This window comes from Mesocricetus auratus, unplaced genomic scaffold (genome assembly GCF_017639785.1).
Source record: "Mesocricetus auratus isolate SY011 unplaced genomic scaffold, BCM_Maur_2.0 Super-Scaffold_100022, whole genome shotgun sequence".
NCBI lineage: Eukaryota > Metazoa > Chordata > Mammalia > Rodentia > Cricetidae > Mesocricetus > Mesocricetus auratus.
This window is the reverse complement of record NW_024429203.1, coordinates 2,019,190-2,047,157: the sequence shown is the minus strand read 5'-3', so window position 1 is coordinate 2,047,157 and position 27,968 is coordinate 2,019,190. Positions and strand designations below refer to the sequence as shown.

Sequence of the window (27,968 nt, the reverse complement as noted above, 5' to 3'; positions counted from 1 at the left end):
GCCAGAGGCCGACTGAGCCCCTAGGACGTGTACAGACAGCAGCGAGAGCGCGTGCACCCCCACGACCGCCCTTCAACTTCGCCCCCAGCCCCTGCTGCAGAGGCGCCCGGGAGGCTGGAGGGGCGGGGTTTGTGGCGGGGGCGTGGCTACCGCGCTGGCTCGACTGGGTAGCGGCGGCTGAGGCGGTCCGCGCAGGACGCCTGGGACGGTGAAGGCTGGAGCGCGCCAGGCGAGTGGGACCCAGGGCTGGTTGGGGTGGTGTGGGGTCCTGGCTACTCTAGGGGGGCTGTCGGGATTTCTAACCCACTTCCATCAGAGGCTACAAGCCCACTCCTCTCTGAGCTGGTCCCTCCCAAGGCTCACCATCTGCTTCCAAACTTTGCAACCCGGAGCGTCTTGATCCCCGCGCTCCAGTCCCCTCCCCAGCCCTGACCTGGGCCCTGCTTCTCTGGCCTCAACCCACCTCCATTCCTTTATCGTTCCCTGCCTCCCTCCCTCTGCTCCGTGCTTGTCGTCTGTCTCTGCCCCTTTCCCTGTCCGGGTCGCCCCTTTCGCAGCTCCTGGTGGCCGAGCCCGGCCCCTCAGCGGCGGGAAGGCATCCGGGCGTCCGGCCGGGCTGGGCCCGGCTGCTGGGCGCGTGGGGGGGGGGATCAGCAGATGTTTGCCATTAGATCGGGACCCCGCAGGCCCCGCCCCCTGCGCGGGGCGGGGTCCTCCTCACCCTCAACTTTGGGGGCGGAGAGAGCGAGGCAGGAAAACCCCCAGATCCGCCCAGGCTGATGGGGAGGTGCACCCTGGGGAGACCCTGTGGCCCCTCTCTGAAAGTTCCCACCTGTTGGCTCTTCCATCCTCCTTTCGCCACCCCCATCCAGGGATCTTGTAGGGAGAGACGGGCCTCCTCCCGCCTGTGGTGGAGACCCTTAGATCCCCATCCCTCAGTCTCCACATCTCGGAAATGAGACGAGTGGAGTCCTTGGGTGCCTTGGGCGAATTTGCCACGCTTAAGTTAAGTCCAGGCCCAGCAGCCCACCACCACACCTTGCTCAAGTGACCCTGCGCAAGATTCACACTCAGTGGTGAATTTGGGTGAGGGTTTACCTCCTGGGGTTGTCATGGCAACTGAGAGTCTTTGAATAACCAGGAGTCCTGGAGGATGCCTGCAATCCCAGCACTTGGGAGGCTGAGGCCGGAGAGTAGTGAGTTTGACGGTGGCCTGGACTGTATAGCAAGTCTTCCTTCCTTCCTGCCTTCCTTCCTTCCTTCCTGCCTTCCTTCCTGCCTGCCTGCCTTCCTTCCTTCCTTCCTGCCTTCCTTCCTGCCTTCCTTCCTTCCTGCCTTCTTTCCTGCTTTCCTTCCTGCCTTCCTTCCATCCATCTTGTTTTTGTGGGGTTTTGTTGGGTTTTTTGTTTTATTTTGTTTTTCAGGACCGGGTTTCTCTGTGTAACAGCCCTGACTGTCCTGGAACTCTTTGTAAACCAGGCTGGTGTCGAACTCACAGAGCTCCACCTGCCTCTGCTCCTGAGTGCTGGGATTAAAGGCGTGTGCCACCACTGCATAAACTCTTTTCTTAAAAACATAAACAGGCTGGGGATGTAGGGCGCATGCCCACCATGTATGAAGTCTGGTGTTCCATCCCCAGAACCGTATAGCTGGGTGTGGCAGTACAGCCAGCAGTTTCCAGCACTTGGAACAGTACAGGCAGGAGGAACAGAATTTTAAGGTCGTCCTCAGCCACATAGTGGGTTTGAGGCCAGCCTGGGCTACATGAGACTTTGTCTCTAACAAAACAAAACACAAGTGGTGTTATAGTTATTAACTTTATTCATTCCAACACAGCACCCCTACCCCAGGCTATCCCAATACTGCTCCCGACCTCTGTGTCTCTCTCAGGTCCCCAGGAAACATTTTGAACCGGCTTCCTATATCTGGAGGCTCCGAGACTCCAGGCAGATGCAGAGGCAGTTTTCCCTACAATTGGTCACTGTGCATTGCAGGTGTTCAAGCCAGCAAAGCAAAGGCAGAGACGTAGAGAGACACAGACTGGATGGACAGAGGCATGGAGGAAGACTAGACAGAGGGAGAGACATCCCAGGGCTGCCTTCACGCCCAGCAGGTGCCCCGTCCGCCCAGGTACCCAGTGCCTGGTATCCACACCCCAGAATGGTCCATCCTGGAGGATGATATGGGCGGAGGTGTCTGCAGCAAGGCAGCTGGAGGGCAGACAGCAGAAAGGACAGACCCTGGCTGACCTCCAGGGCTGAAGTGGGTTTAGCAAGAGCTGTTTGCAGGCTGTAGGCACCCTTTCCTTCCTGCCCTCCACCTTGACTTCCCTGGCCTCCACCTCACTCTGTCCCTCCTGCACCCCCTCCCCTCCCAGCCCGGACATATCCTGAGGGGGCAGGAAGTTCCATGTAGCTGGGCAAAGAGACTGTTTATTTTTAGAGAAAATTGCTTCCATAAAGAGGAAGGCTTCTCACAGCGTGTGTCCTCAGCACTTTCCCCCTCTCCACGGGCCTGGCCGGGCTCTGGCTCGCTGAGGGGTCCCACCCTCCACGTTCTGCCTGCTGCCCCCTCTGCGGTCCCCACTCTTAACACTCTAATGCCCTTACCAGCTCTCCTGTGCACACTCAAGATGCGCCAAGGGGAGGGGACACAGGAAGGGTGGGCCTGCCCTGAGGGCCATGTGGAGGCTCTGGGAACAGCTGGAGTCTGTCCAGGGCTGGACAGATGTGCACACAGCCAGGGAGGTTTGATTTCTTTGTTCTAGGACTTTCTCCAGCCAGGCGAGTGGAGGGAGGGGAGCCTGAGTGTCTAAGTGTATGAGAGGTGCCTGACCTTCAGGAGGCCATCTGTGGAGGGCGGGTGCCACATCCTCTCCCTTCCCCCTGAAGACTGCTCTGTCAACCTCTGCAGGTCAGCCTCAGCCGGCGCTGCAGGCTGTGTGACTCTCAGTTGGCTGGGTGACACCTGAGGAGGAACAGCAGAGAGATGGCCCAGGTCCTGCATGTGCCTGCCCCATTCCCAGGTCAGGGGCAGGTGGGAAGGGTGGGGGAGGGCTCTGCCCTGAAAGGCTTGAATGGGAAGGACGGCTCTATGACAGTCTGAGGGGGAGGTCAGCCCCGAGGTGGGGGAATAGCTCTGACTGTGGGCCTGAAGGGGCGGAGGACAGCCCTGGAGTGAATGGGGAAGGACATCCCTGTCCTTGGCATCGTTGGGTGACAGGGCCAGACCCCCGTTCGTCCAGAATGGGCTCCCAGCTCTGGCGAAGCAACCTGTGTCCCTGGGCTGTCAGCTGGCACAGTGGGCCCGCAAGTACTTTAAGGCCTTGGCTTTCCCCACTCCAGGGACTCCCGGCCAGGCCTCCCCAGCAACCTTCCCCAGCAAAGAGCCAGAGCCGCCCTACTCCGTGGAGACGCCCTACGGCTACCGCCTGGATCTGGACTTTCTTAAGTACGTGGATGACATTGAGAAGGGCCACACGCTGCGGAGGGTAGCGGTGCAGCGCCGGCCGCGCCTGGGCTCCCTGCCGCGGGGCCCGGGCTCCTGGTGGACGTCCACAGAGTCTCTGTGCTCTGACGCCAGTGGGGACAGCCGGCACTCGGCCTACTCCTACTGTGGCCGTGGCTTCTACCCACAGTATGGAGCCCTGGAGACCCGCGGTGGCTCCAATCCACGTGTGGAGCGCACGCTGCTGGACGCGCGGCGCCGGCTGGAGGACCAGGCAGCGGCTCCATCAGGTGGCCTGGGCTCCCTGACGCCCAGCGCTGCAGGCTCCACCAGCTCCCTGGCAGGTGTGGGTCTGCTACCGCCCACACCTCGCAGCTCGGGCCTGTCCACCCCGGTGCCACCCAGCGCAGGTCACCTGGCCCATGTGCGCGAGCAGATGGCCGCGGCCCTGCGCAAGCTGCGTCAGCTGGAGGAGCAGGTCAAGCTAATCCCCGTGCTCCAGGTCAAGCTGTCAGTGCTCCAGGAGGAGAAGAGGCAGCTCACCGTGCAACTCAAGAGCCAGAAGTTTCTGGGCCACTCCTCAGGGACACGAGGCCGGGGTGAGCTCTGCCTGGACCTTCCAGAGCCCCACGAGGACCCTGCCGTGCTAGAGACCCGCTCTGTGGGCACCTGGGTCCGAGAACGGGACTTGGGCATTCCAGATGGTGAAGCGGCCCTAGTGGCTAAGGTGGCCGTGTTGGAGACCCAGCTCAAAAAAGCGCTGCAGGAGCTGCGGGCGGCGCAGACCCAGCAAGCCGACCTCCAGCCCCAGGCCTGGCCACCGCCAGACACCCAGGTCCGTGTGGATACCGTGCGAGTAGTGGAAGGTCCCCGGGAAGTGGAGGTGGCAGCCAGCATGGCAGCGGGGGCCCCTGCACAGCGAGCCCAGAGTCTGGAACCCTACGGAGCGGGGCTAAAGGCCCTGTCGACATCTGGGGGGACCGACAGCACCCTCGTGTTCCGCACCCATGAGGTGGTGGAGACCCTGTGCCCTCTGCCTACAGCCACCGCCGGCAACATGCACACAGCCAAGAAGATCAGTATTACAGAACGGGGTGCCAGCGGTGTGGCCAGGACTTCAGGTGAGTGACTGAGTTCAGGGGAGACCCGGCGGGGCCTCTTCATCTAACCTTCCGCCGTGGGAGGAATTCCACAGTGGGCCTCAGAGCTGTGGGTATCGGGCAAAGAAATGTGGTGTCTAGGGGGAGATGGCACAGTTGGTAAAGTCCTTGCTGTACAAGCGTGAGGACCTGAGTTCTGATCCCCAGCGCGCATGCAGAAAAGCTGGGTGTGGTCATGCCCACTTTAACCCTAGCACTGGAGAGGCAGAGACGGGATAATGGGGACCACTGGACTAGATTATTTGTGAGTTCAGCCTGAGATAGACCTTGTCTGAGACAAGACAGGCACAGCGAGATGGCTTGGTGGCTAAAGGCACCTTGTAGCGGAGCCAAATGACCTAAGTTCTGTCCCTGGAGTCCACACGGTGGAAAAGCAGAACCAGACTCCTACAAGTGGTGCTCTGCACGCCACAGGCGTGCTATGACACATGCGTGCCCTGGCCACATAAAGTAATACATTTTTGTTGTTGTTGTTGTTGTTTTGTGTTTTGAGACAAGGTTTCTCTATGTAACTCTGTGTAATAGCCTTAGCTGTCCTGGAACTTGCTTGTAGACCAGGCTGGTCTCAAACTCAGAGATCAGCCTGCCTCTGCCTCCCTATTGCTGGTATTAAAGGTGTGCCCCACCACCCAGCAGTAATACATTTTTTAAAAAGGAGACAGTACCTGAGGAGCACCACCATACGTTTACCTCAGGCCTAACCATGTGTGTAGATACACACATGTATGCAAATGTATGTGCACACAAACATACATGCACACATACATGCATGCACACTCACACATGCTATATACACATGCATGCTCACACAATCCATGCACATGCATGCACACATACATTGATGCACAAAGAAATTGAACATCTAGCATATTCCCTTGTGTTGAGGTGCAGATAATCCAGAATGCACGAGTTCTTTGGAGGAGGTTCCCCAAGATTGTTGGCTTCATAGCAGATTCTCTCTTTTGAATTAAGAAATGGCAGGAGTGTGTTGGGCATGTGCAACCCTAGAGAGAGTGTGTTGTTCATGGTTCTGAGGGACAGCTTCAGGCATGGCTGGATCCAGTGCTCAGAAGTCATGTGGGCTCTCTAACTCATGTCTGTTCTATGGGACCTGCAGGTGGGTAAAGGAGTCTGGAAGTAATGTGCTCTGCTCCCTCTCCACGGATCCCCTTCATTTACATAATACCAGATTAAAACCCCAGGAGTGGCCTTCAATGGCAGAAACAACCAGTGTACCTCCCACTGCCTAGCCCTGAGGGTGGAGGAGACCCTACCCAAGCCCCGTGGCCTTCGGAAGAGGAAGGGGTGCACCCGGAGGAAGTGCTGAGTCCTCATGCCAGGAAGGGCCGTATACAGATTGTCAGCTGCCCAGGGGAAGCTGCTAGGGTGATTCATAGCAATAGTCACAGCTGTTCTGTCTTGGCACGGGCCAAGGGGTGCCACCTGCCCTGCTCAGTGTCTCACCAAGGGGACTGAGGGAGATGGGGCAATGGCCAAAGTACCCCGGGTTCCCTCACCATGTGACTCCAGGAGAGTGGCACCACCTCTCTCCCTGTGACATGCCCACCCTTCAAGAATCCTTGGGAATGAGTGTATACAGCAAGTGCTCATGCCATGCCTCCTGCTGCTTCTGCGGGCAGTGGTCAGGTTGACCTTTGTGGCCTGGTTGGTTGGTTGTGGGTTTTCTTCCTTTTGGGGGTACGTGGCATTTGAGACACTCTTGCTGTGCTATGTACCCCAGCCTGAGCCTCTCCCTTCTCCTTCTCTCCCTCCCTTCTTTTTACCTCTGTCTCCCTCCTGAGTGTTGTGTATCAGGTATGGGACAGCTCACCCAGCTTAGCCCTGAACTCCCAATCCTCCTGCCTTAGCCCCCTGAGTAGCTGGGATTACAGAGCATTTAATCCATTTCCCACTTCAACTCTACTTATAGCTGGGGAAACTGAGGCTTAGGGCAAGGATTCATTGTGCCAGAGTCTGCACTGAGGGCCTGTGGAACCCCACTCCTCACCCCCAGGCCCAAGATCGAGTTGACTGGAGCCTTGTGGCCCTAACGGGCACAGGCTGCAGGGCTCAGCTGCTTCCTTGTTGTTCCGCCAGCTACGGAAACCATCCCTCTGCTCCGTGTCCATCTAAACACCCAGCCCTGAGGTTCTGGCCCCCAGCCAGGGGCCTGCCCAGCCCAGCCTTGGAATCTTTGAGAGGCACCCTCCATTCCAGACGTGCCTCCCAGGCCAGTCATGGGACCTCCTGCTTGCTGGACATACAGACAAAGCTATGTTCGCTGCCTGTAGAAACTGCCACTCCAGAAGTCCTCCCTCATGTCTCACTGCATTCCCTCTTGCTGCAGCCAACTTACATCAGGCCTCACTTAGATGGAGCTTGACTGTGTTTGTGTATTTCATCCAGTTCCGTGGGCGCTTAGTGCTCAATCTCATAGGCACTGAGAACACGGCAGGAAACTACACTTGCAAAGCTCCCTCTCAGGACATAGTTTTGCAGGTAAAACTGCTTGACACCAAGTCTGAGTTTGATCTTCAACCCAGAACTTTTTGTTTTTTGAGACAGGGTCTCATTGTATTGTACTGGTTGGCCTGGAGCTTACCATGGAGACCAGGCTAGCTTCCAGTTCACAGAAATCTGCCTCCCAAATGCTGGAATTGAAGGTGTGTACCACCCTGCCTGACCCAGAGGCCCACATAACAGAAAGAACTGACCCCCCAACAAGTTCTCTGACCCCCTCCACAGGTGCACCTCCCCTCCTCCCAAGTAAATAAATGTATAAGTCAGTGTAACTGTTTAGAAACAGGGCCTCATTTTGTAGACCAGACTACCCTCAAACTCACAGCACTCACTCACTGCCTCTGACTCTGGAGTGTTGGGATTAAAGGCATGCACCAGCACGCCCAGAAATAAGCACAATTTAAAACACCTATGCAGAAAACGTACAAGAGGCCCGATAAGCAAGTGAGAAAGTATCCACATGGGATACGTGTTCAGATAAAAATGAGAGGAACAGAACAGGCTGGTGACAGCTCACTGGGGTGGTGGCCTCCCTGTGCCCTTCATCTAACTGTGGTCTACTGCCACAGCACCCTGAACCTCCTCAAACTGTGTTCAGTGGCCACTGTGCTGGGGGTGTGGCTCAGTGAGAGACCCCTGCTTAGCCCCAGTGAGGGGCTGGAATGTGGTTCAGTGGCAGAGCCCCTACCTAGAATCCCCCAGTAAGGGGATGGGTGTGGCTCGGTGGCAGAGCCCCTGCCTAGAGTTCCCCAGTAAGGGGATGGGTGTGGCTCAGTGGCAGAGCCCCTGCCTAGAGTCCCCCAGTAAGGGGATGGGTGTGGCTTGGTGGCAGAGTAGTTGGCTAGTGTTGTGAAGCCCTGGGTTCTGGCCCTATCTCTGTGAATCATTGTTGTGCATCCTGGCACGGTGGATGTTCACAGTCAGCTCCAGGCTCTGTGGTGTCTTTTTGACTCAGTATATTCAGGTGTGGTAGCACAAGCATGTAAGCCCAGCACTCGGGAAGCTGAAAAGCAGTGGGGTGGGGAGACCACCTCAGCTTCGAGGCCAGCCTGGTCTAAAGAGTGAGTCTTAAAGCAACAGCAAACGCCAAAATAACATGATGGAGAAGATACAGCCTTGGGGGCTCACTGAGACCCTTACCCTGGGATAGAGAGGGACTTTGGCTGATGGAGTCTAGGATGAGCTAGACATGGACGGAACTGAGTTGTGGGGGAATCCCAGCATCCAGGGGCCAGCGCCACAGTCTCCTGTGCTCTGGAAGCACCGTGTCAGAAATGAAATATAACGTAAGGCCTTAGCTAACGCCACCACACTGTGTCTGCTGAGGTTGGTAAGCCTGATGGTAAATCATGGCGCACTCCTTGGAGGAAGAGGCAGAATGGGATGATCTCTTTCGCATCAAGTGAGGCCTGTGTTTCTCAGCAGAGTCCCTCTCCACATAACACACACCCAAGCTTGAGAGGTAGGCAGAATGGACCTGGAGTCCCGTCCACTCCACTGACACCACCTCCTCCCCCACCCTCTCTCTCTCTCTCTCTCTCTGTCTCTCTCTCTGTCTCTCTCTCTCTCTCACACACTCACAAGAAAACAAATCTTACAGCTGTGTGGTTCTGGCACTCTGCAGTAAGTCTCTGAGTTTGAGGCCAGCCTGGCTGACGTAGCGAGCTCCAAGCCAGCCAGGTCTGTGGAGTGAGGCCCTGACTCAAGCAGCAAGAAGAGTGCGATTCATATTGTTTGTGGAAGCGTTGGAAAGTGCAGAAAAATCTAGACTACCAGGATCCGCCTCCCCCACCCAGGTGTGGCTGCTCCCTAGACTTTTGTCCATTCTGTTTGGTCGAGACGGGGACCCACTCTGTAGTCCAGGAACTGGTCTGGAACTCATGGCCTCAGCTTCTCGAAATGTTGGGACTACAGGGCTGTGTAACCAGGCACAGCTCCAGTGAACATTTCCATTCTTTGGCTTCCGTGCCTTTGGGTTTGTGTGGGTTTTGTTTGTTTGCTTTTTGGTTTTGGACACAGGATTTCTCTGTGTAGCCCTGGCTGGCCTGGAACTCCCTCTGTAGACCAGGCTGGCCTCAGACTCACAGCGATCCGCCTGCCTCTGCCCGAGTGCTGGGAGTAAAGGCGTGCACCGCCGCCGCCCGGCTCCCTTGCTGTTGCTTTTACTGTGTGCTGCTAGGGAGAACCCAGGCTGCACACGCCAGGGCAGCACTCTAGACCCACTTCCGAGCTTTTCATTTTTCATCTAGTTAGTGTATTTGTTTGGAGACAGGGTCTCAGGTAGCCCAGGTTGGCCTTGAATTCAGTGTAGCCCGGGACGACCCTGAATTCCTGATCTTCCTGCCTGTACCTCTTGAGTGGTAAGGTTACAGGTTCGAGTCACCATGCCTGGTTTATGGGGTGCTGGGGATGGTACCCAGGGCTGGGAGCATGCTCAGCACACACTCTGTCACTCAGCTCCATCTCGATCCTATTTGTGCTTTGTAGGAGTGCATGGATTTGAGACATTTCCATTGTGTAGCCCAGGCTGCCCTTCTCTCCTGCCTCAGTCTGATTTGCCAGAGCTGGAATCTCAGATGTGAGCCACCACAGCCAGCGTGAAATTGTCAATGCATAGAAGAAAAGTATGTTTTTAATATCTGGCACCACAAGCTAGTGGGAATTATTGTTTTGCTTGACTTCATTTATTTTTTCAGCTGCTGGGGATGGAACCCAGGGCCTCGACATCCTGGGTAAGCAATCTGCTGCTGGGCCAGGCTGTAACCCCTGTACTTTTCATATGTCCTAAGTCATATTTTCCTTTTAATTTTCCCCAGCCACATTAAAATGTGAAGGTTACTTACTGAGCATGGTAGCACATGTCTATAATTCCTGCACTTGGGAGACTGAGGCAGGAGGATTACTGTGAGTTGTAGCCCAGCCTGGGCTACATAGCAAAATGCTATCTTGATAAAGAAAGAAAGGAGGAAAGGGAAAGAAAGAAGGGAAAAGAAAAAACTTAAAGTAAAAACCTGGCTGGGACATCTCGGCTGGGAGAGTGCTTGCCAAAGGTGCCCGAGGCCCTGGTTCCCACCCGCAACATCACATAAACCAGGTACAGTGGTCGGGTGCCTGTCATCACAGGCTGGAAGGTGGAGGCGGGGGATCAGGAGTTAAATGGTGCAAAACAAAGGGGTTTGCTGTTTTAAGAGAGAGAGAGAGAGAGTTAAAGGGCAACCTGGGATACATAAGACCCTGTCTCAAAAGTACAATGTGTGGAGCAAAATGTTCTTCCAGAGGATCTGTCTGGTTCTCAGCACCCACGGCAGGCAGCTCACAACCACCTGTAACTTCAGATCCCTTAGAACCTCCCCAGGCAGGCGTGCATGCGTGAGAGTGTGTGTGTGTGTGTGTGTGCATGCGTGTGTGTGTGTGTGTGTGCGTGCATGTGTGCGTGTGTGTGCGTGTGTGTGTGCACGCGTGTGTCCAAGCACAGCTTCTGGGAGTGGTCTTTCTTTACCGTATAGGTCACAGCAACCAAACTCAAGATGTCAGGCTGAGCAGCAAGCTCCTTTATTCACTGAGCCATCTTAACAGTCCCGTGTTTTGCTTTTTGAAGATGATGTTTCTCTGTACTGCCCTGGCTGGCTACCAGGCAATCCTCCTGCCTCACCCTCCCCATTCCTGGGGCCCTCAGGCATGCGCCACCACCCTGGGCCTTCCTATCCCTTTTAATATCATTGTTGAACCCCACCTTCGGCTGCTTATTTAGATATTTCGTGTCCTTGAAAAGCATGCCCCATGCCTGTGGGATTTCCTTAAATGGTCTTGTGTTTCAGAAAAACAGGATCCTTTCTCTGTTTCTTGTTTTTTCCACTTTCATTTTTTTCCCCTCCCATGATGGGATGGGGCCATGGGCATCCTGCAAGCCAGACGGGTGCCTCACTGCCGAACGCCCGCTCTTGTTTTCATTTTCATTATTTTATTATGTTTATTGACTTTGTGGGGTACTTGGGCCACAGTGGGTGTGGAGGACAGAGGACAATTGGGGGGTCTGTTCTCTTTTGCTTCTTGTGGGCCCGGGGATAAACTGAGGCTATCGGGGTGGCACCTGCCTGTTTTTCTACGTGGGTCTGGGGATCTGGATTCAGGCTGCCAGCTCTTCGGGAAAACGCTCTTACCTGGTGCCATCACACCAGCCACTTTATGTCTTTGTTTTGTTTTGAAATAAGGTCTTACACAACTGTCCGGGCTAGCCTTGAGCTCACTAGCCTGGGCTGACCTTTGACGTGTGGTTCTTTCTCCTCAGCTCAGCTCCCCCAAGGAGCTGGGGTAACAGGCCTGGAAAGAGGTGTGAGCATGTGTGAGCAGCCTGTAGATGGAGACCAGAGCGCAGCCTGGGGTGTTGGTTTGAGGTGGAATGTTCTGTCGGCCTCTTCCGTGCCCAGTTAGCCGGTCTGCGGCTTCTGAGGGCTCCCCAGCTGTGCGCTCATTTCTCCTAGGTGCCCAGCTGTGCTGGCGTGTGTGGGATTTGAACTCAGGTCCTCATGCTTGCACAGCGAGGGCTGTGCTCATTGGGCCGTCTTCCCAGCCCCAGGGTGTCAGAGGACACCGTGCAGAAGACAGTGTCTCCTTCCACTGTGTGGGTCCCAGAGTCAGGTAGATTGTCAGACTTGGTGCCGTGAACCTTTACCCACTGTGAGCCCTGAAAAGTGTTTTTTCCCACTGATAGTTTGTTTTGTTTCATCTGTAGTTTTCAAGACAGGGTCTCTCTGTGCAGCCTTGGCTGTCTTGGAGCTCGCTCTGTTTACCAGTCTGGCCTTGAACTCACAGAGATCCTCTTGCCTCTGTCTCCCGAGTGCAGGGATTAAAGGCGTGAGCCACTATGCCTGGCCTGGAAGGAACCTTTTAACCTGGTTTATTTTTTTTCTTTTGTCTTCCTTCCTTCTTCACATAGGATATCTATTGCATATATGTGGTACATACACATATGTATGTATATAGCACATACACATGATACACATGTATATCTAGTACACACATATAGTGCGCATATATAATATACACATATATAGTACACAAACATACAGTACACATACACATAGTATACATGCATATATAGTGAGCACATACACTATATATCACACACGCATATATACAGTACAAACACATATATAGTATATATACATATATGTAGGTTGGACTCAAACTCATGTCCTTCCAGCCTCAGACCCCTGCCTCTGGTGCCTGGGATTATGGGGACGGGCCAGCACACCAGGCTACATCTAAGGTTGATTATTTCTGTTTTTATTCTTAAGGTGTATGATGTGCTGGGAGCAGGCATGCTCCACAAGAGGGATGCGGGGGTCAGACACCAGTCCTCATCTTCTGCCTTGGTAGAAGCAGGTTTCTCTCTTGTTCACTGCTAGGTGTCCAGGCTAGCCCAGGGGCTTCCAAGGGTCCTCTTCTCTCTGCCTCCCGTCTCCCCGTGGGAGCCCTGGAATCGCAGAGTTCCGCCACCGTGTCCACTTAGAGGTGAACTCAGGTCATCAGACATGGCCCTTACCCACAGAGCATTTTAGATCAGAAGCTTTAAATCAGGCGTGGTACAGGCCTGTTATCCCAGCACTCGGGACTGAGGCAGGAGGATCTTCTGCACAAGGCCAGCCTGGCCTATACAGAGAGACCTCCAAACAACAGAAAGAGCCTGGGGATATAGCTCAGTTGCTGGATTACAGGCTTAGAATACAGGAAGGTCTGGGATCTATCCCAGAACTTGGAAAGTAGAGGCAGTGAGTTCCAGGCCAGCCTGGCCCACCTATCTCAACAAAACAATTAGCAAGCCAGCGCCACAGCTCAGTTAAGAATGCTGCAGTAGTGGTTGGGCGTTTAGCTCAGTGGTACAGCCCTTGCCCAGCAAGAGCAAGGTCCTGGGTTCAGGCCTCAGCTCTGGAAAAAATAAATACTACAGTAGTGGACACAAACCTGGGGCTCCTTCCCAGTACCACAAAATAGTAATAAATACATGAGAGTTGACACGCCCCAGCACTGGCCACCGGCTCACAGGGTGACTCCAGTTCTGGTGTCAACTGGGGTCACCACACCCTAGACTACACTACATTTGGACAGATTTGCGCCAAGTGTCTCACCCCACCCTGTCCTGTCTGCACTCGGCTTGTGAAGGAAAAGCACTTAAGCTCCTTGCAGAACTTGAGTAGGGCCCAGGAACTTCAGGAAGCAGTGAATTGCTTATGTTTTAAAAAAAATGGTGATGGTGATGGCTCCTACCTTTAATCCTAGCACTTGGAAAGCCGAGGAAGGCAATCTCTTTGATTGTATGTATGGTGTTTCAGGTCAGTCAGAGTTACATAGTGAGACCCTGCCTCCAAAAACAAAAAACAAAAATAAAAAAAGCCAAAAATGTGGCCTTTAAAGAGCCCTAACATTCTTTGGGCCTCCACAAAGCTGTGCCTAGAGCTGGAAGCGGATACCATAGGGGCAGCAGGGCGTGGAGGAGCACAGACAGCTAGGTGAGCTGGCATTGCACTGTGGTCCACACCTGAAGCTTGGATACTGCGTGTCCTTAAAGACCGAGCGCAAGCAGTCACCTGTGTTGGCATGGTGGCACATGTCTTTGATCTCAGCACTCAGGGGGCAGAGGCAGGGCTATTAATATGTGGATTTGTGGCTAGCCAGGACCACGTAGTGAGTTCTAGGCCTGAAAAAAACAAAGAGCTGGTGAGGTAGGGCTGTGGTTAAGAGCACTGCCTTCTCTTCCAGAGGACCCAGGTTCAATTCTCAGCACCCGTATGATGGTTCATACCATCTGTAATTCCAGTCCCAAAGAATCTGATGGATGTTCTTTTTTATGTAGGTACCAGGCATGTACATAGTGCACAGACATACATGCAGGTAAAACACACACACACACACTATAAAATCTTTGGCACATACCTTTAGTCTCAGCACTCAGGAGGCAAGTTTGAGGCCTCTACAGGGTGAGTTCCAGGACAGGCTCCAAAGCTACAGAGAACTCTATCTAAAAAACAAAACAAAATCTTTAAAACCTAGAATAAATGATACATGGAGTAAGACGTACCCTCGTAAGTATGCGTCCCTGAGTGGAGAGGACAGTGTTCATTCACACATGTCAGATTGTCAGCCTTGTACAGCAAATGCTTTTTACTATCTTATTGCTAAAGCCATCCTGATAGCCCATATCAGCCACTCCAGCAGCAGGAAGCATGTTTATAATGATCTTTAGTTGACCCATCTCTGGACCTTTCTTTTTCTTTTTATAACTGAGACAGTGTCTTGGTACATGACTTGCTATCCTGCTTGCTCTGTAGAGTAGCCTGGCATCACTCTCACAGAGATCCTTCTGCCTCTGCCTCTCCAGTGCTGGGATTAGAGAGTGCGCCACCACGCCTGGCCTCCTGTACTTTGTCTTCTCCAAAGACAACTTAGCCGAGTGGGGTTTTGATTGATTGGTTGATTGACTGTGACACTGAGATTGATATTCAGGGTGTCACATGTTAGACAAGTACTCTACCACCAAGCCATACCTCAGCTTTTCACTGGGGGACTCTAGGCAGGGGCTCTACCACTGAGCCACATCCAAGCCCCTCATTTTGGGATTCTAGGCAAGCACTTTACTACTAAGCCATGTCCCAGGTTCTAAATTTTAATATAGTTTTTAAAATGCAGTTTTTCAAAAGTGGGGTGGTACACATCCCTAAATCCCTAATCCCAGTGCTGAAGAAGCAGAGGCAGGAGAGTCATCACAAATTCAAGGATACTCTGAGCTACAGAAAGAGATCGAGGCCAGCCTTAGCTACAGCAGTGAGCTGGTCTTGGAGAATATAAATTAAGTTTTAGTTTTTAAATTTTTCTAATGGCTCCTGTTCCCTTTTCCTCGTGGCCAGACTCATACCTGTTGACTGTTAGATGAAGACAGTCTGTTTCTCACATGGCTTAGGTAAAGAATGCAACTGTGCGTGTTCCTTAAAGAGTACTGACGAAGGGCTTAGGGAGGCAGCTGGGTCTGTGGCAAGACAGAGAGGCAGAGACAGCAGAGTCCTGAAGCCCGAAGGCCAGCCTGGCGCACAGTGAGCAGCAGGAGAGCTGCCTCTATAAGACGGACGTGAGAACCTCAGCAGAGGCTCTCCTGTGGCCTTCACGCATGCTGTGGAACTGCTTACACACACAGTCACTCATACACAGCCACACAAAAGCACACATTCACTCACACACAGTCACACACACACAGTCACACACACACAGCCACACAAAAGCACACATTCACTCACACACAGTCACACACACACAGTCACACACACATAGTCACACACACACAGCCACACAAAAGCACACATTCACTCACACACAGTCACACACACACAATCACTCACACACAGTCACACACACATAGTCACACACACACAATCACACACGCACACTGTCACACTCATACACAGCCACATACATAGTCATACACTCGTGCACAGTCACACACACAATCACAGTCTCAATCACACACACACAAAGAAGAGGAAGCACCAGGTGGGGTGGAGGTACTCGCCTGTGATCCCCACACTTGGGTGATGGAGACAGAAGAGTTGCTGCAAGCTCTAGGGTAGCCTGGGCTATGTAGTAATGCCATGAGTTAAAAGATTTGGGGGGGGGCAGAGATGTTAAGATACCTGCTTGGGTCACACAGCTTCTAGACATGAAGTTTGAACCTCTGTTCTGACCACCATGCTCTTGGCCCCATTTGGACTTTTTTTTTCTCTAGAAAATACTCTGCGTGACATTGAGTGTGAGAGACTGAGTCTGAAGCCAGGACTGTGATGTTCGCAGGCCTCTGTCATTGGCGGGCTGTCGGCTGACAGCTCTAAGCTGTGGTGGTACTGTGCAGCTCAGTGATTTCAGCAGCTCACTGGGCCTCCGTCTCCTCCCTCTGTGATCTGAGCCTTTGTGGGTGGAGGTTTCGATGGAAGGATTAGCTTGTCTGTCCCACATGCTCCGGCTGTATTGTGCGTGGCCATCATGACTGTCAGATGGTTTGCTGATGTGCTGTGGGAGTCAGAGGATACCTCTGAGACAGAGTGGGTCACCCATAGGCCTGTGCTTACCAAAAGACAAAGCTAGAAGCCATCAACCCCGGCTCCAGGGCGACTGATGACAAGCTCGCAGCGTGCCGTGCTTACTTGTGTGGATCTTGGGATCAGCTCAGGTCCCCACGCTTCCAAAGCAGGCCCTGTCCCAACTAAGCCATCTCCTTATATTTGCATGAGTTCATTTCCCTGCTTCGTGTATCTATGTGTGTGTGTCTGTGTGTGTCAGAGTGTCTGTCTGTCTGTCTCTGTCTCTGTGTGTATTTATGTGTATGTGGGAGAGTGCCTGTGTCTGTCTGTTTGCTTGTGTCTCTGTATATGTGTGTGTGTCTGAATGTGTCTGTCTCTGTGTGTCTATATGTGTGTCTATGTGTGCATGTATATCTGTGTGTATTTAAATATTTACAGTTATTTATGGGAAGAGATGCCCACAAAGGCCAGAAGAGAACAGTAGATACGCAGGAGCTGGAGTTTTAGGCTATGGTGAGCTAACTGGCATGGATGCAGGAACCAGAATTCAGATCCTCTGGAAGAGTAGTACATACTCTTTGTTTTATTTTGTTTTGTTTTGTTTTTTGAGACAGGGTTTCTCTGTGGCTTTGGAGGCTGTCCTGGAACTAGCTCTTGTAGACCAGGCTGGTCTCGAACTCACAGAGATCCACCTGCCTCTGCCTCTCCAGTGCTAGGACTAATGGCATGCACCACCACCGCCCAGCAAGTAGTACATACTCTTAACCACTGGCCATCTCTGCAGTATAACCCAGCCCTTTGTTTTTCCGCTGTTTGTTTGGATTTTGAGACTGGATCTCACTCTCTAACCCAGACTATCCTCCAATTTGTTGTTACCCTCCTGTCTCCTCCATTCCTGAGTGCTGGGATTTCAGGTCTACACCCCCACACCTGGTTTATGTGGTGCTGGGAGGTACACGCTAGGTGAGTGCCCTACCATTGAGCCCAGCTTTGTTTATGCATTTTAGCAACAAGATCTCATCCTGTAGCCCAGGCTAACCCTCTCGCCTCTACCCTGCGACAACAGGCCTGGAGCACCACACTAGGCCTGTGTCACTTTCTGATCTCCATCCATCTGATGCCACGCTCTGGTCGTCTCAGGTGTTCCCCTGTCTCCGGCACATCCTTCCTCCTCTGAGGCACGCCCTGCTGCAGCTTCCACGAAACCGGCTGAGAACCCTGGCCAGGCGGCTGCCCCCGACGCCACGGACAGAGAGCCTCCCAGGCCATCAGCATCCCAGGAGCCACAAGTGGCCGAGGGAGCAGGTGAACAGGCCTGAGTGAGGGAGACGGGACCCCAGTCATGCAGAGTGGACTGTGAGTCCAGGGGCGCTCATGTTGCATGGTCTCTTTTAGGCAGAGTCTTTGTGGGAGTGCAGTCTACCATGAAGAGGAAAGAGGGCCCTGCAGACCCTGGAGTCCCCCAGAGGAACCTCCAGTTTGTGGGGGTCAATGGCGGGTGAGTAGATCTCCCCAAAGTCCTTTATACTGTGACTCTGAAAATTGGGAACAGGAAGCCTGAGCTTTCTCTGTTGCTGAGAGCTACTCTCAGCCAGGCCCCTCACTGTGAATTCCTCAAGTCAAATTATAAGGAGTATAGGATAAGGAAACGGAGGTGAAGGAATATGTACACCTTGTTGGAACCCATTCGGTGGCTCTGGAGCCTGATTCAAAATAGTGCCCTGGTAGAGCACTCCAGGTCTGCAGTGAGGCTGAGTGACACTCTGGTGTGGCATAGTTAGAAATGGAGGACCATGGTCACTCCAGTCCCCTGGTGAGGGGCTGGAGCGTGGATTTCAGACACCTGCTTGCCTAGCATGTGACCTACTAATGCAAAATGTGGAGAAACCTAGGACCAGGGAGGTCACGCTGATCCCTCCCACACATGACACTCCTTAGGTACGAGTCCTCCTCAGAAGACTCCAGCACAGCAGAAAACTCAGAACACGAGAGCACAGAGAACGAAGCCCCAGAGCTACCAGCAAGGGTTCTGAGCATGGCTGAATGCCCTCAGCTCAGGCCTCCCGGGACTGCAGCGGCCAAGACCAGTCTGCAAGAGAGCCAACTCCCCCAGGAAGCTCAGCACATACCCACAGCTGAAGCGACGTCAGAACCCAACTCTGAGGAGGAAATTCGGTCAGTTCTCTGGGTGGGACAGCATCGGACAGGGTGAAGGATGGGGTGACCTGCTGCTGCCTGGGATCCAGCCATTCAGGCTTCCTGTCAGTCACTCACACTCTAGTCAGACAGAAACCACCTGCTTCCGAGTGCTTCTGAAAGTTTTCTTTTCTTTTTGAGACAGGGTCGTACGATATAGCCCTGGCTGTCCTGGAACTCACTGAGTAGACCAGGCTAACCTCAGACTCAGACCCGCCTGCCTCTGCCTCATATGTATGTGTCATGTGTGTGCACATGTGTTTGTGGATGCATTGAGGTGTGTATGCATGTGAAGACTCGGAGTCAGTGTTGTTTTTTCCTTTTTTTTTTAGTTTTCTTGTGTGTGTGTGTGGTATGTGCATGTGCTGTATGTGCATATGTATGCATATAGGACTGTGTTTTGTGTGTCTGTATGGTATGGATGCATACGTTTGTTGTAGGTATATGCATGTATGTGTGCATGTGTGTTCATGCATTCATTCATGTGTGCCCGTGCGTGCCTGCGTGCGCGCGCGCGTGTGTGTGTGTGTGTGTGTGTGTGTGTGTGTGTGTGCGCGCGCGCGCGTGCATGGTGAGGAGGGCCAGGATTGGTGTTCAGTGTCTTCTTCTGCCACTCCCCACCTTATCCACTGAGTTAGTCCCTCCCTAGCCCAGCTGACTGAGCAGCCCAGTCTAGCGAGCTAGCATGTTCTGCAGACCACCTGTCTTCCACCCCTGTGCTGGGGTTGCTGCTGCCTGCCATCCCCGCGAGCGTTCTGTGGGTTCTGGGAAGGTGGATTCCTGCTCTCATACCTACATGGCAAGTCCTTTTCTACAGAGCCATCTTCCCACCCCCTCCCTTTTTATGTTGAGATAAGGTCTCAATATTAAGTTGCCCAGGCAAACCTTGAACTCACTCTGTGGCTCAGGCTACCTTGAACTTACAGTCCTACTGTCTTCAATTCCCGAGTGTGTTAGGATTATAGACGTGTGTAACCAAGCCTCGTTTATGGCTGCTGGGCTTGACCCCAGGGCCTCCTGTCTATTGGGCAGTGTAACAACTGAACCACATCTCCACCCGACTCTTCATACTTCTTATGTAGAATTGCTAAGATGTCCAAACTAGCCTTTAGGTCACTGTAAGCCAGGCTGGCCTTGAACCTGTAATCTTGCCTCTAACTCCAAGTACCTGGGATTCCCAGTCTGGTCCACCAGCCCTGGCAATGAACCTGCCCTACTGAATTTGAAACTAGCCAGGGACACATGGCAACATGTCTCAAAAAGTGGGGAGAGGGCTGGAGTGATGGCTGTCCGGTTAAAAGCACTAGTTCTTCCAGAGGGGGTTCAATTCTTAACACCCACATGTGCTGTGTGACAAACTTTCCCTGGGGAGACACAACACACATTTACTCACCCCAGATAGGGTGTCCAAAACAGACCTAAGTACAGATACCACCGAAGCCCAACTTGGTGAACCAGTGAGCTTTGCTGGGGTCACTTACAGGCATGTGGGTGGGGGTCACTTACAGGAGCAGAAATGACTCTACGACAGCTACATCACCAAGGCCACCCCAGCATGAGTGACATCTCACAAAGCTGGGAACCTGGAGCTCACTGCACAGCCTGCAGGCAGCTGCACAGGGTGGAGCGTGTCCTTTCCAGGTGCCCAGGTGGCCTAACCCTCTTTAGGCAGCTCGGCTGGTTCCTGCTTCTCCCAGGCAGTTGGTCTGGCCACAGAGTCTCCTTTGCAGTGAGCTTCACTTCAGCTGAGGAAACTCAGCTTTTATTGCCTACTCTGGCAAGGAGGGGCCTAGTGAGTCTGGTGAGTTTCAGGGACTTCCTGAAGCTATTTTGAGTTGTTTGTCCTTCTTGTTCAAGGAGCTTCCTGCAGGATAGAATGTTTCAATCTCAGAGGAAACTGTTACATACACAACAATGTAGCAGCTCAGAAGATCCAATGCCCTCTTCTGGCCTCTTGGAGTATTAGCCACACGTGGTGCACAGATACACATACATGCAGGCAAAGCCCCAATGCACATTAAATTTTTTTTTTTTTTGATTTTTCGAGACAGGGTTTCTCTGTGGCTTTGGAGGCTGTCCTGGAACTCACTCTGTAGACCAGCCTGGCCTCGAACTCACAGAGATCCGCCTGCCTCTGCCTCCCGAGTGCTGGGATTAAAGGCGTGCGCCACCACCGCCCGGCGCACATTAAAATTTTTTAAAAAAGAAATAAACAAAAAATGCCAGGCAGTGGTGGTGCACACCTTTTAGACCCAGCCCTCGGGAGGCAGAGGCAGGTGGATCTCTGATTTCAAAGCCAGCCTGGTCTACAGAGGGAATTCCAGAACATCCAAGGATACTCAGAGAAACCCTATCTTAGGAGAAAAAAAAAAGTAAAAATAAAACATAAAGCTAAAACCAAATAATGAATAAATTTTTAAAAAGTAAAATAATGTTTTCTCAATCTTACCTGTTCCTGGCAGGATGGATCTGAGCCCTGACCTCATCTCTGCCTGCTTGGCCCTGGAGAAATACCTGGAGAGCCCCAATGCCCTCACTGAGCGAGAACTGGTACGGAGGATCCTAGGTCCAAGGGTGCCCTTCCGTACTCACCCCACACTGCCCCACCCTCAGTGAGGACTCAGCCAGCAAGGGTGTCGGTTAGTGGTGGGTGGGGCTTGAGTCCTGGGATTGGTGGTGGGGTCTACTGTTCCTGGGGACCTGGCTTCAGGGTCTTATTTTTGGGTGCTTGGGAGATACCATATTTCATTCTAGGGGCTGTGTCTATACTTGTCTACATTCCAAGAGTCCCGTGCACCCCAGAGTGCCAGAGCTTCCACTGTGGGTGAGGCAGGGACCATTATTTTGTTTTTCATTTTGCTTGTTTTGAGGTCTCATGTAGCCCAGGCTGGCCTTGAACTGCATTTGTGGCTAAGGATGGCCCTGAACACCTGACCCTCCTGCTTCCATCTCCCAATTGCTAGGACTGCAAACCTATGCCACTTTACTGGATTTGGTTTCTGAGACAGGGTCTCACTATGTATCCCTGGCTGGCCTGAAACTGCTCTGCAGATAAGGCTGGCCTCAAACTCATTGAAGTCTTCCTGCCTCTGCTTCATGTCTTTTTGGTTTTTATTTGTTTTTGTTTTTTGTTTTCCAGAGAATTTCTCAGTATGTAGAAACTTGGCCTTGAACTCTAGATTTTCCTTCCTTGGTGTCCTGAGTGCTGGTATCAGACATGTAGTACCTTACCCAGCCAAGGACACCTCTGTTATTTTTTATTTGGTTTGGTTTGGGTTTGTTGGTTTGTTTTTCGGGACCAGGTTTCTCTTCATAACCCTTGAACTCACTCTGTAGACCAGGCTGGCCTCAAACTCAGAGATCCGCCTGCCTCTGCCTCCCCAGTGCTAGGACTAAAGGCGTGCGCCACCACCGCCTGTTGGCACCTCTGTTTTTGCTGTAGGATGGGGTACCCCACTTCTGTTCTTGGATCTTTGTGCAGAAGGGGATATAGGGTGTCCCTGTCCTCACTCCCTGCTCCTGCTGTCTCTATCCAGAAAGTGGCCTATACCACGGTCCTTCAGGAATGGCTGCGCCTGGCCTGCCGAAGTGACGCACATCCTGAGCTCGTGCGGCGACATCTGGTCACCTTCAGGGCCATGTCTGCCCGGCTGCTGGACTATGTGGTCAACATCGCTGACAGCAACGGTAACACCGCGCTGCACTACTCCGTGTCGCACGCCAACTTCCCTGTGGTGCAGCAGTTGCTGGACAGCGGTAAGCCTCCAGGCAGGACCAGCCTGATGGCCTGATGGCGAGGCATGTCTTCCCAAGCTCGTAAGAGAGCTGCTGCCTTCTCCCTTCACAGTCTGACGGAGGGGTGGTGAGCAGGGATTACAGCTCCCCAGTCTGATGGGGGAGGCACTGTGCTTTCTCACTCTGAGGGAGCTTCTACTCCTGATCTGATGAGGCTAGAATGTGGAAGGAGAATGTGCCCTTCACTGACTGATGAAGGAGGCTTTGCCCTCCCAGTCCGATGGAGGAAGCTTGTTTCCTAGTTTGATGGTAGAACAGGCTGTGCCCTTGCAGTGTGCCGGGAGGACTCGATCTGCTCCCTCAGCAATATAATGAATTCAGTCTTGACGTTACAGCACTGGTGTCTTCACGGAATGGTACTCGTGTGATGGGCACTGTTTCCAAAGCCCTTGCATGAGGGAAGGCCGTGGCCTCTGGGCTGGGGATTGGAGAGTACACATGGTATTCAGTCAGGCAGGAAGAAACATGTCTTCCCTGGTCTAATGGAGGAGGCAGAACCTCCCCATCTATGAAGGAAGCAGGACCCATGGTCTGATGGTCGAGGCATAGACCTGTTGGAAGGCTGAAAGGCAATTCCAAATTCCCAGGGGAGCCACTGCTCCTATCTCCGTCCTGACTGTGTATGTGACATGGGCCAGGCACCCAGGTCTAGGAGAGGAGGCACAGTCCCATATACTGGGGTAACAGTATAACTGTCACAGATGGGACTCCCCATTTGAGACCCAGAAGCAATGGCGGGGCCGGTGTGGTGGAAGACTCAGTTGTAGAGCTGTCCATGCAGGTGTGAGGGTCTTCTCGAAAAGCTGTGTGTGGCGGCAGCAGGTACCTGTGACTCTGGCCTGGGGCCGCTACCCTAGCCTGTTGGCAAGCTCCAGGACAAGGAGACTACCTTAAGGGAAAGAAAAAGAAAAAAATAGTGGCTGGGGGATGACTCAGAATGAAGTGCTTTTCCTGCCACCGTGACCTTAGTTCAGGTCCCCAACACCCGAGTTAAAAACACAGGCATAGAGTCATGTATCCATAACCTAGCCCTTGGGAGTGAGTCGGGGGTTGGGGGGGACAGTCCTGGAGCTTACTGGCTGACAGCCTCAATTCAGTGACAGGTCTCATCTCAATTCAGTGACAGATCTCATCTCAATTCAGTGACAGATCTCATCTCAATTCAGTGACAGGTCTCATCTCAATTCAGTGACAGGTCTCATCTCAATTCAGTGACAGATCTCATCTCAATTCAGTGACAGATCTCATCTCAAAAATGAGGTGGAGAGCAATAAAACAAGCACCCTGACCCTGGCCTCCATGTGTGCACATACAGACTACACACCCTGATATCCATGTGTGCACATACAGACTACACACCCTAGCCTCCATGTGTGCACATACAGACTACACATCCTGACCCTGGCCTCCATGTGTGCACATACAGACTACACACCCTGACCCTGGCCTCCATGTGTGCACATACAGACTACACACCCTGACCCTGGCCTCCATGTGTGCACATACAGACTACACACCCTGATCTCCATGTGTGCACATACAGACTACACACCCTGGCCTCCATGTGTGCACTTATGGACTACACACACACTCAAAGCTTTTAAAGAGGTTGGGGCATCAGATGAACAGTGAGTAGGACATTTGCTGTCAAGCATGAAGACCTGAGTTGGATCCCCAGATCCACAAATTGGAGGGAGAGAGACCAGATGCCGCAAACTGTCCTCTTTCCTCTGCAGGACACCATGGCATACCCAGATACCAACTAACTAAATAGATGTTTTTAGAGACAGGGTTTCTCTGTATCGTTTTGAAGCCTGTCCTGAAACTCACTCTGTAGACCAGGCTGGCCTGGATCTTACAGAGATCCGCCTGCCTCTGCTTCCCGAGTGCTGGGATTAAAGGCGTGTGCCACCAACTCCTGGCCTAAATAGATGTTTAAAAAAATAGTTTAGGGAGCTGCAGAGATGCTCCAGAGGAGAAAAGTGGGTACTACTCTGACAGGGAACCCACGTTTAGTTCCCAGCCTCCACATCACAAGTGTCTGTAACTCTTCCTGAACCCCCTCTTCAGGACCGTGGGGCACTTGTACTCTCATGCACACACACATACCAAAAATTAAAACATAATAAATATCTTTTAAAACAGTATGTGTGTGTTTCAAAACAGTTTCTCTGAGTATCCCTGGCTATCCTGAAACTCACTTTGTAGACCAGGCTAGCCTCAAACTCGGAAGAGAGCTACCTGCCTCTGCCTCCCAAGTGTGGGGACTACAGGTGTGTACCTCCACACCTGGCTCTAAAATAATATTTTTTAAACAAGCATACCAATCAAAACAAAAAGCCAAGTGCCTGGCCCCTAAAGAATACACTTGGCTTCCACAAACCCATGAACACATATACAGAGAGCCGTTCGGCTGTGCCTAGACAGGGAGGGGCCCAATCCCCAGTGCTCGCTGTGGTGGGCTAGCCTTTAGTCCTGATGGCAGAGGCTCACACCCAGCCCATCCCCACCCTTCCCACACAGGTGTCTGTCAAGTGGACAAACTGAACCGTGCTGGCTACAGCCCCATCATGCTCACTGCTCTGGCCACCCTGAAGACCCAGGATGACATTGAGACCATCCTTCAGCTCTTCCGGCTTGGGAATGTGAACGCCAAAGCCAGCCAGGTATGGGGCTGCAGAGGGCCTTTATTTATTTACTAGGGGCAGGGGGCCAGAGGACAATTTTGAGACTCGGTTCACTTCTGCTGCTTTGTGGGACCCAGGGATCAAGTTCAGGTCATCAGACTTGGTGACAAGTTCCTTACCCAATGAGTCCTCTCACCTGCCCCTGGACCTCCTTTATTAAGGAGGCTGTGGGCCAAGCCAGGTCATGACAACATTCTGTGCCCATGGGAACAGTCACTGCTCTGAGATTCAAAGAAGTAGTATTGTTTCTTCAAGGTTCAAGACATGCGTTAATAAGACATGTCTCACTAAATCTAGGATTCACCCATTCCCCTAGACTGGCTATCTGCTCTTCCAGCCTCTGCCTCCCGGGTGCTGGGATCACTCGGATCTGATTGTGCACAGGTTCTTTCTGGTGGAACTTGGCTCCTTGTGCCTGCAAGACAAGCTATTCACTGACTTTACAACAAGGTATCTCCACCTCCCTTTTTGTGACAGTGTACCCCAGTCTGGTCTGGAACTCAGAGATCTGCTTACCTCTGCCTCCAGAGTGCTGGGTAGGCTGTGCCACCACAGCACCGATTTTTGTATGTTTTTGTGGGACGTTTTTTTGTTTTGTTTTGCTCTTTTGGTTTTGGTTTTTGGTTTTTGGAGACAGGATCCCTGACTGTCCTGGAACTCACTCTGTAGACCAGGCTGGCCTCAAACTCAGAGATCTGCCTGCCTCTACCTCCCAAATGCTGGGATTAAAGGCGTGCACCACCAACACCTGGCTAGTCTAGTTAAATTTTACATAACTTTACACCTGTGAGTTGCAGGCTAGTGGTAGATGACCATACAGGTGGGTAGGACCAAGAAAGCATCTAAGGAGACCAGTTTGTGCTCAGAGCAGGAGGGTCAATATGAGCACCCTTGTCAGTGTCAGGACACTTGGGAGCCACGGAACTTTCAAGAGCAGGGACATGATGTCACTGGGCCGGCCCTGTGCTATCCCCCTGTTCTGTTGTCTCAGGCAGGACAGACGGCCCTGATGCTGGCGGTCAGCCATGGGCGAGTAGATGTGGTGAAAGCTCTGCTGGCCTGTGAGGCGGACGTCAACGTGCAGGACGAGGACGGCTCCACAGCCCTCATGTGTGCGTGCGAGCACGGACACAAAGAGATCACCGGTCTCCTGCTGGCCGTGCCTAACTGTGACATCTCACTCACCGACCGGGTGAGTCCCCACTCGGGTGCTCCCAGGGAGGGCGGGGTGCACACGGGCGTCTCTACAGTTGTGGGTGCTTGCAGGATGGGAGCACGGCACTGATGGTGGCCCTGGACGCCGGGCAGAGCGAGATTGCGTCTATGCTGTACTCACGCATGAACATCAAGTGCTCGGTGAGTCCACATCCCCGCACGAGAGGGCGGGGCTCACAGGAGCTGCGGGATAAGTGACAGATGCCTGTCATCCCAGGATTTGGGAGATGGAGGTAGAAAGATGAGGTAGGTAGGTTCCAGTCCAGCCAGGCCTACAGAGTTGACTTTAAGGCCAGCCCTGGCAACTAAGTAAGACATCTCAAAGTGAAAAGAAAAGGGGCTGGGCTGGGACTCAGGGTAGAATTCCTGACTAGAATCCCCCAGTGAGTGAGAGACTGGGCTGTAACTTGGCAGTGGGACCAGCCTTCCTTGAACCTTCTGCATTAATATTTGGTTACCTAAAATAATTATTTTGAGTTTTGCTTGTTTTTCAAGATAAGTATATTTGATTATAGTATGATCCTCCTCCAGCTGGTTTGTGAGTTTGAGTCTAGCCAAGACTACAGAGTGTGTGTGTGCATGTGTGGGGAGAGAGAAAAAGAGAGAGGTGTCCGCTGCTTCAGTTTACCGAGTGCCTGGGATCACATGACAGACTTTTTCCCCAGAGCCTCTGCCCGTGCTGCTCCCCAGCTTGCAGCAAATGCCCTTCTCCTGGGCTGCCTCCCTAACCTGGTGCAGGGCTCAGTGAAGACGTTCCTTTCTGTCCCCAGCCTCCACTTTGATTCCTTCCCATGCCTTCTCCGCAAGGACAAGGTGACAATCCATTGCTGTATCTGGTGCCTTGGAAGGCAGGGACTGCCCTCCCTGCTTCCCTCCCTCCCTGTCTCCGGCTATGTCCACAGAAATCTCCTTCTCAGAGGGATTTGAAAGTGTGCCAAGAAAGAATTGGGCCTCTCCTTACAGATCGCTCCCATGTCAGACTGTGAGAGTCCGGCGTCCTCCTCAGCGGAAGAGTGAACCCAGGGACCCGCCAGCCAGCCCCCCAGCCAGCCGCACAGCAAGCCGTCCCTCCCCTCATCCCGCTGTCCCTTTCTGGACCTCCTCAGCCTTCCCCTCCAAGGCAAACCCCCTCCACTCCTCTGGGGGAGTCCTGACATCCACCAGACTCCAGTCCACAAGGCCTTTCCCAGCACCCTGGGTTCAAAGCCACATTCAAAGCCAAAAAGGCACGCTACACTCTCCTCCCAGTTGGCGCCAGTTGCTGACACCGAGTGTGGGTTTCTTATGAAGAACATGTAGAACAGTCAGCCGGCAGCTGTGGGAGGAGCGGGGGCAAGAGGGAAAATACTGTATTTTTGAGTCATTGTTAGGGGAAGGGAGGGGTCAGATTTTGAGTTGCTAAATTCGAATGTCACTGGAATGTTACAATCTCCTTTGTCCTGACTTCACTGCAGCAGGTCTCCACAGGCCTGCTCAATGCCCTTTGTCACCTCATTTTATTGTCTAGTGTATAATAGGGTTTTGTCCACCATCCCCCACCCCCAGACAGTTCGTGGGGGCCAGGGGTGTCTCTTGTGATTGCTTCACTGAACAAGAGTCTGCCATTCTTGAACCGTCTTTCCCCGGGTTGAAAGCAGTATTTTCATTTGTCTTTTTCTTTTCTCTGTCTACATCACGAATCCCCTACACACACACACACACACACACACACACACATTCAAGTTGGGGCACATCATCACCCTGCCGTTGAGGTCCTGGTGGGCCCTGTGACTTGGAAATGACCAACTTACGAGGAGAAATTATACAGCCTCCCCATTTCCCACAAGGTGAGCTCAGGATGGGAGAATGTTCCTAGAAAAACTCTCAGACCTACAGACCAAAGA

The 27,968-nt window shown here is 52.7% G+C and overlaps 1 protein-coding gene across 3 annotated transcripts; it reads left to right on the top strand.

Annotated features, from left to right (window-relative positions):
* Window positions 1–27,968, top strand: Kank2 (KN motif and ankyrin repeat domains 2). 3 transcript variants are annotated; one of them, XM_040729970.1, is made up of 12 exons: window positions 1–229; window positions 2,914–3,025; window positions 3,345–4,568; window positions 17,333–17,497; window positions 17,588–17,690; window positions 18,131–18,367; window positions 20,851–20,938; window positions 21,925–22,144; window positions 24,707–24,849; window positions 25,862–26,062; window positions 26,137–26,226; window positions 27,049–27,968. In XM_040729970.1, exons 2-12 carry the CDS (start codon window positions 2,989–2,991, stop codon window positions 27,100–27,102), a joined length of 2,562 nt encoding a protein of 853 aa, XP_040585904.1. In that variant the 5' UTR covers window positions 1–229; window positions 2,914–2,988; the 3' UTR covers window positions 27,103–27,968. The 3 variants fall into 3 exon arrangements, with proteins under 3 accessions (XP_040585904.1, XP_012974845.1, XP_012974844.1); XM_013119391.3 differs by lacking the exon at window positions 1–229 and adding an exon at window positions 1,566–2,113; XM_013119390.3 differs by lacking the exon at window positions 1–229 and adding an exon at window positions 1,566–2,130.

What these genes read in the sequence shown, in the direction of transcription:
- Kank2 (XM_040729970.1), top strand. Translation starts at nt 2,989, where the DNA reads ATGGCCCAGGTCCTGCATGTGCCTGCCCCATTCCCAG. An exon ending in TGTGCCTGCCCCATTCCCAG is followed by an intron (nt 3,026 to 3,344) that starts GTCAGGGGCAGG and finishes TCCCCACTCCAG; the next exon opens with GGACTCCCGGCCAGGCCTCC. An exon ending in CGGTGTGGCCAGGACTTCAG is followed by an intron (nt 4,569 to 17,332) that starts GTGAGTGACTGA and finishes TGGTCGTCTCAG; the next exon opens with GTGTTCCCCTGTCTCCGGCA.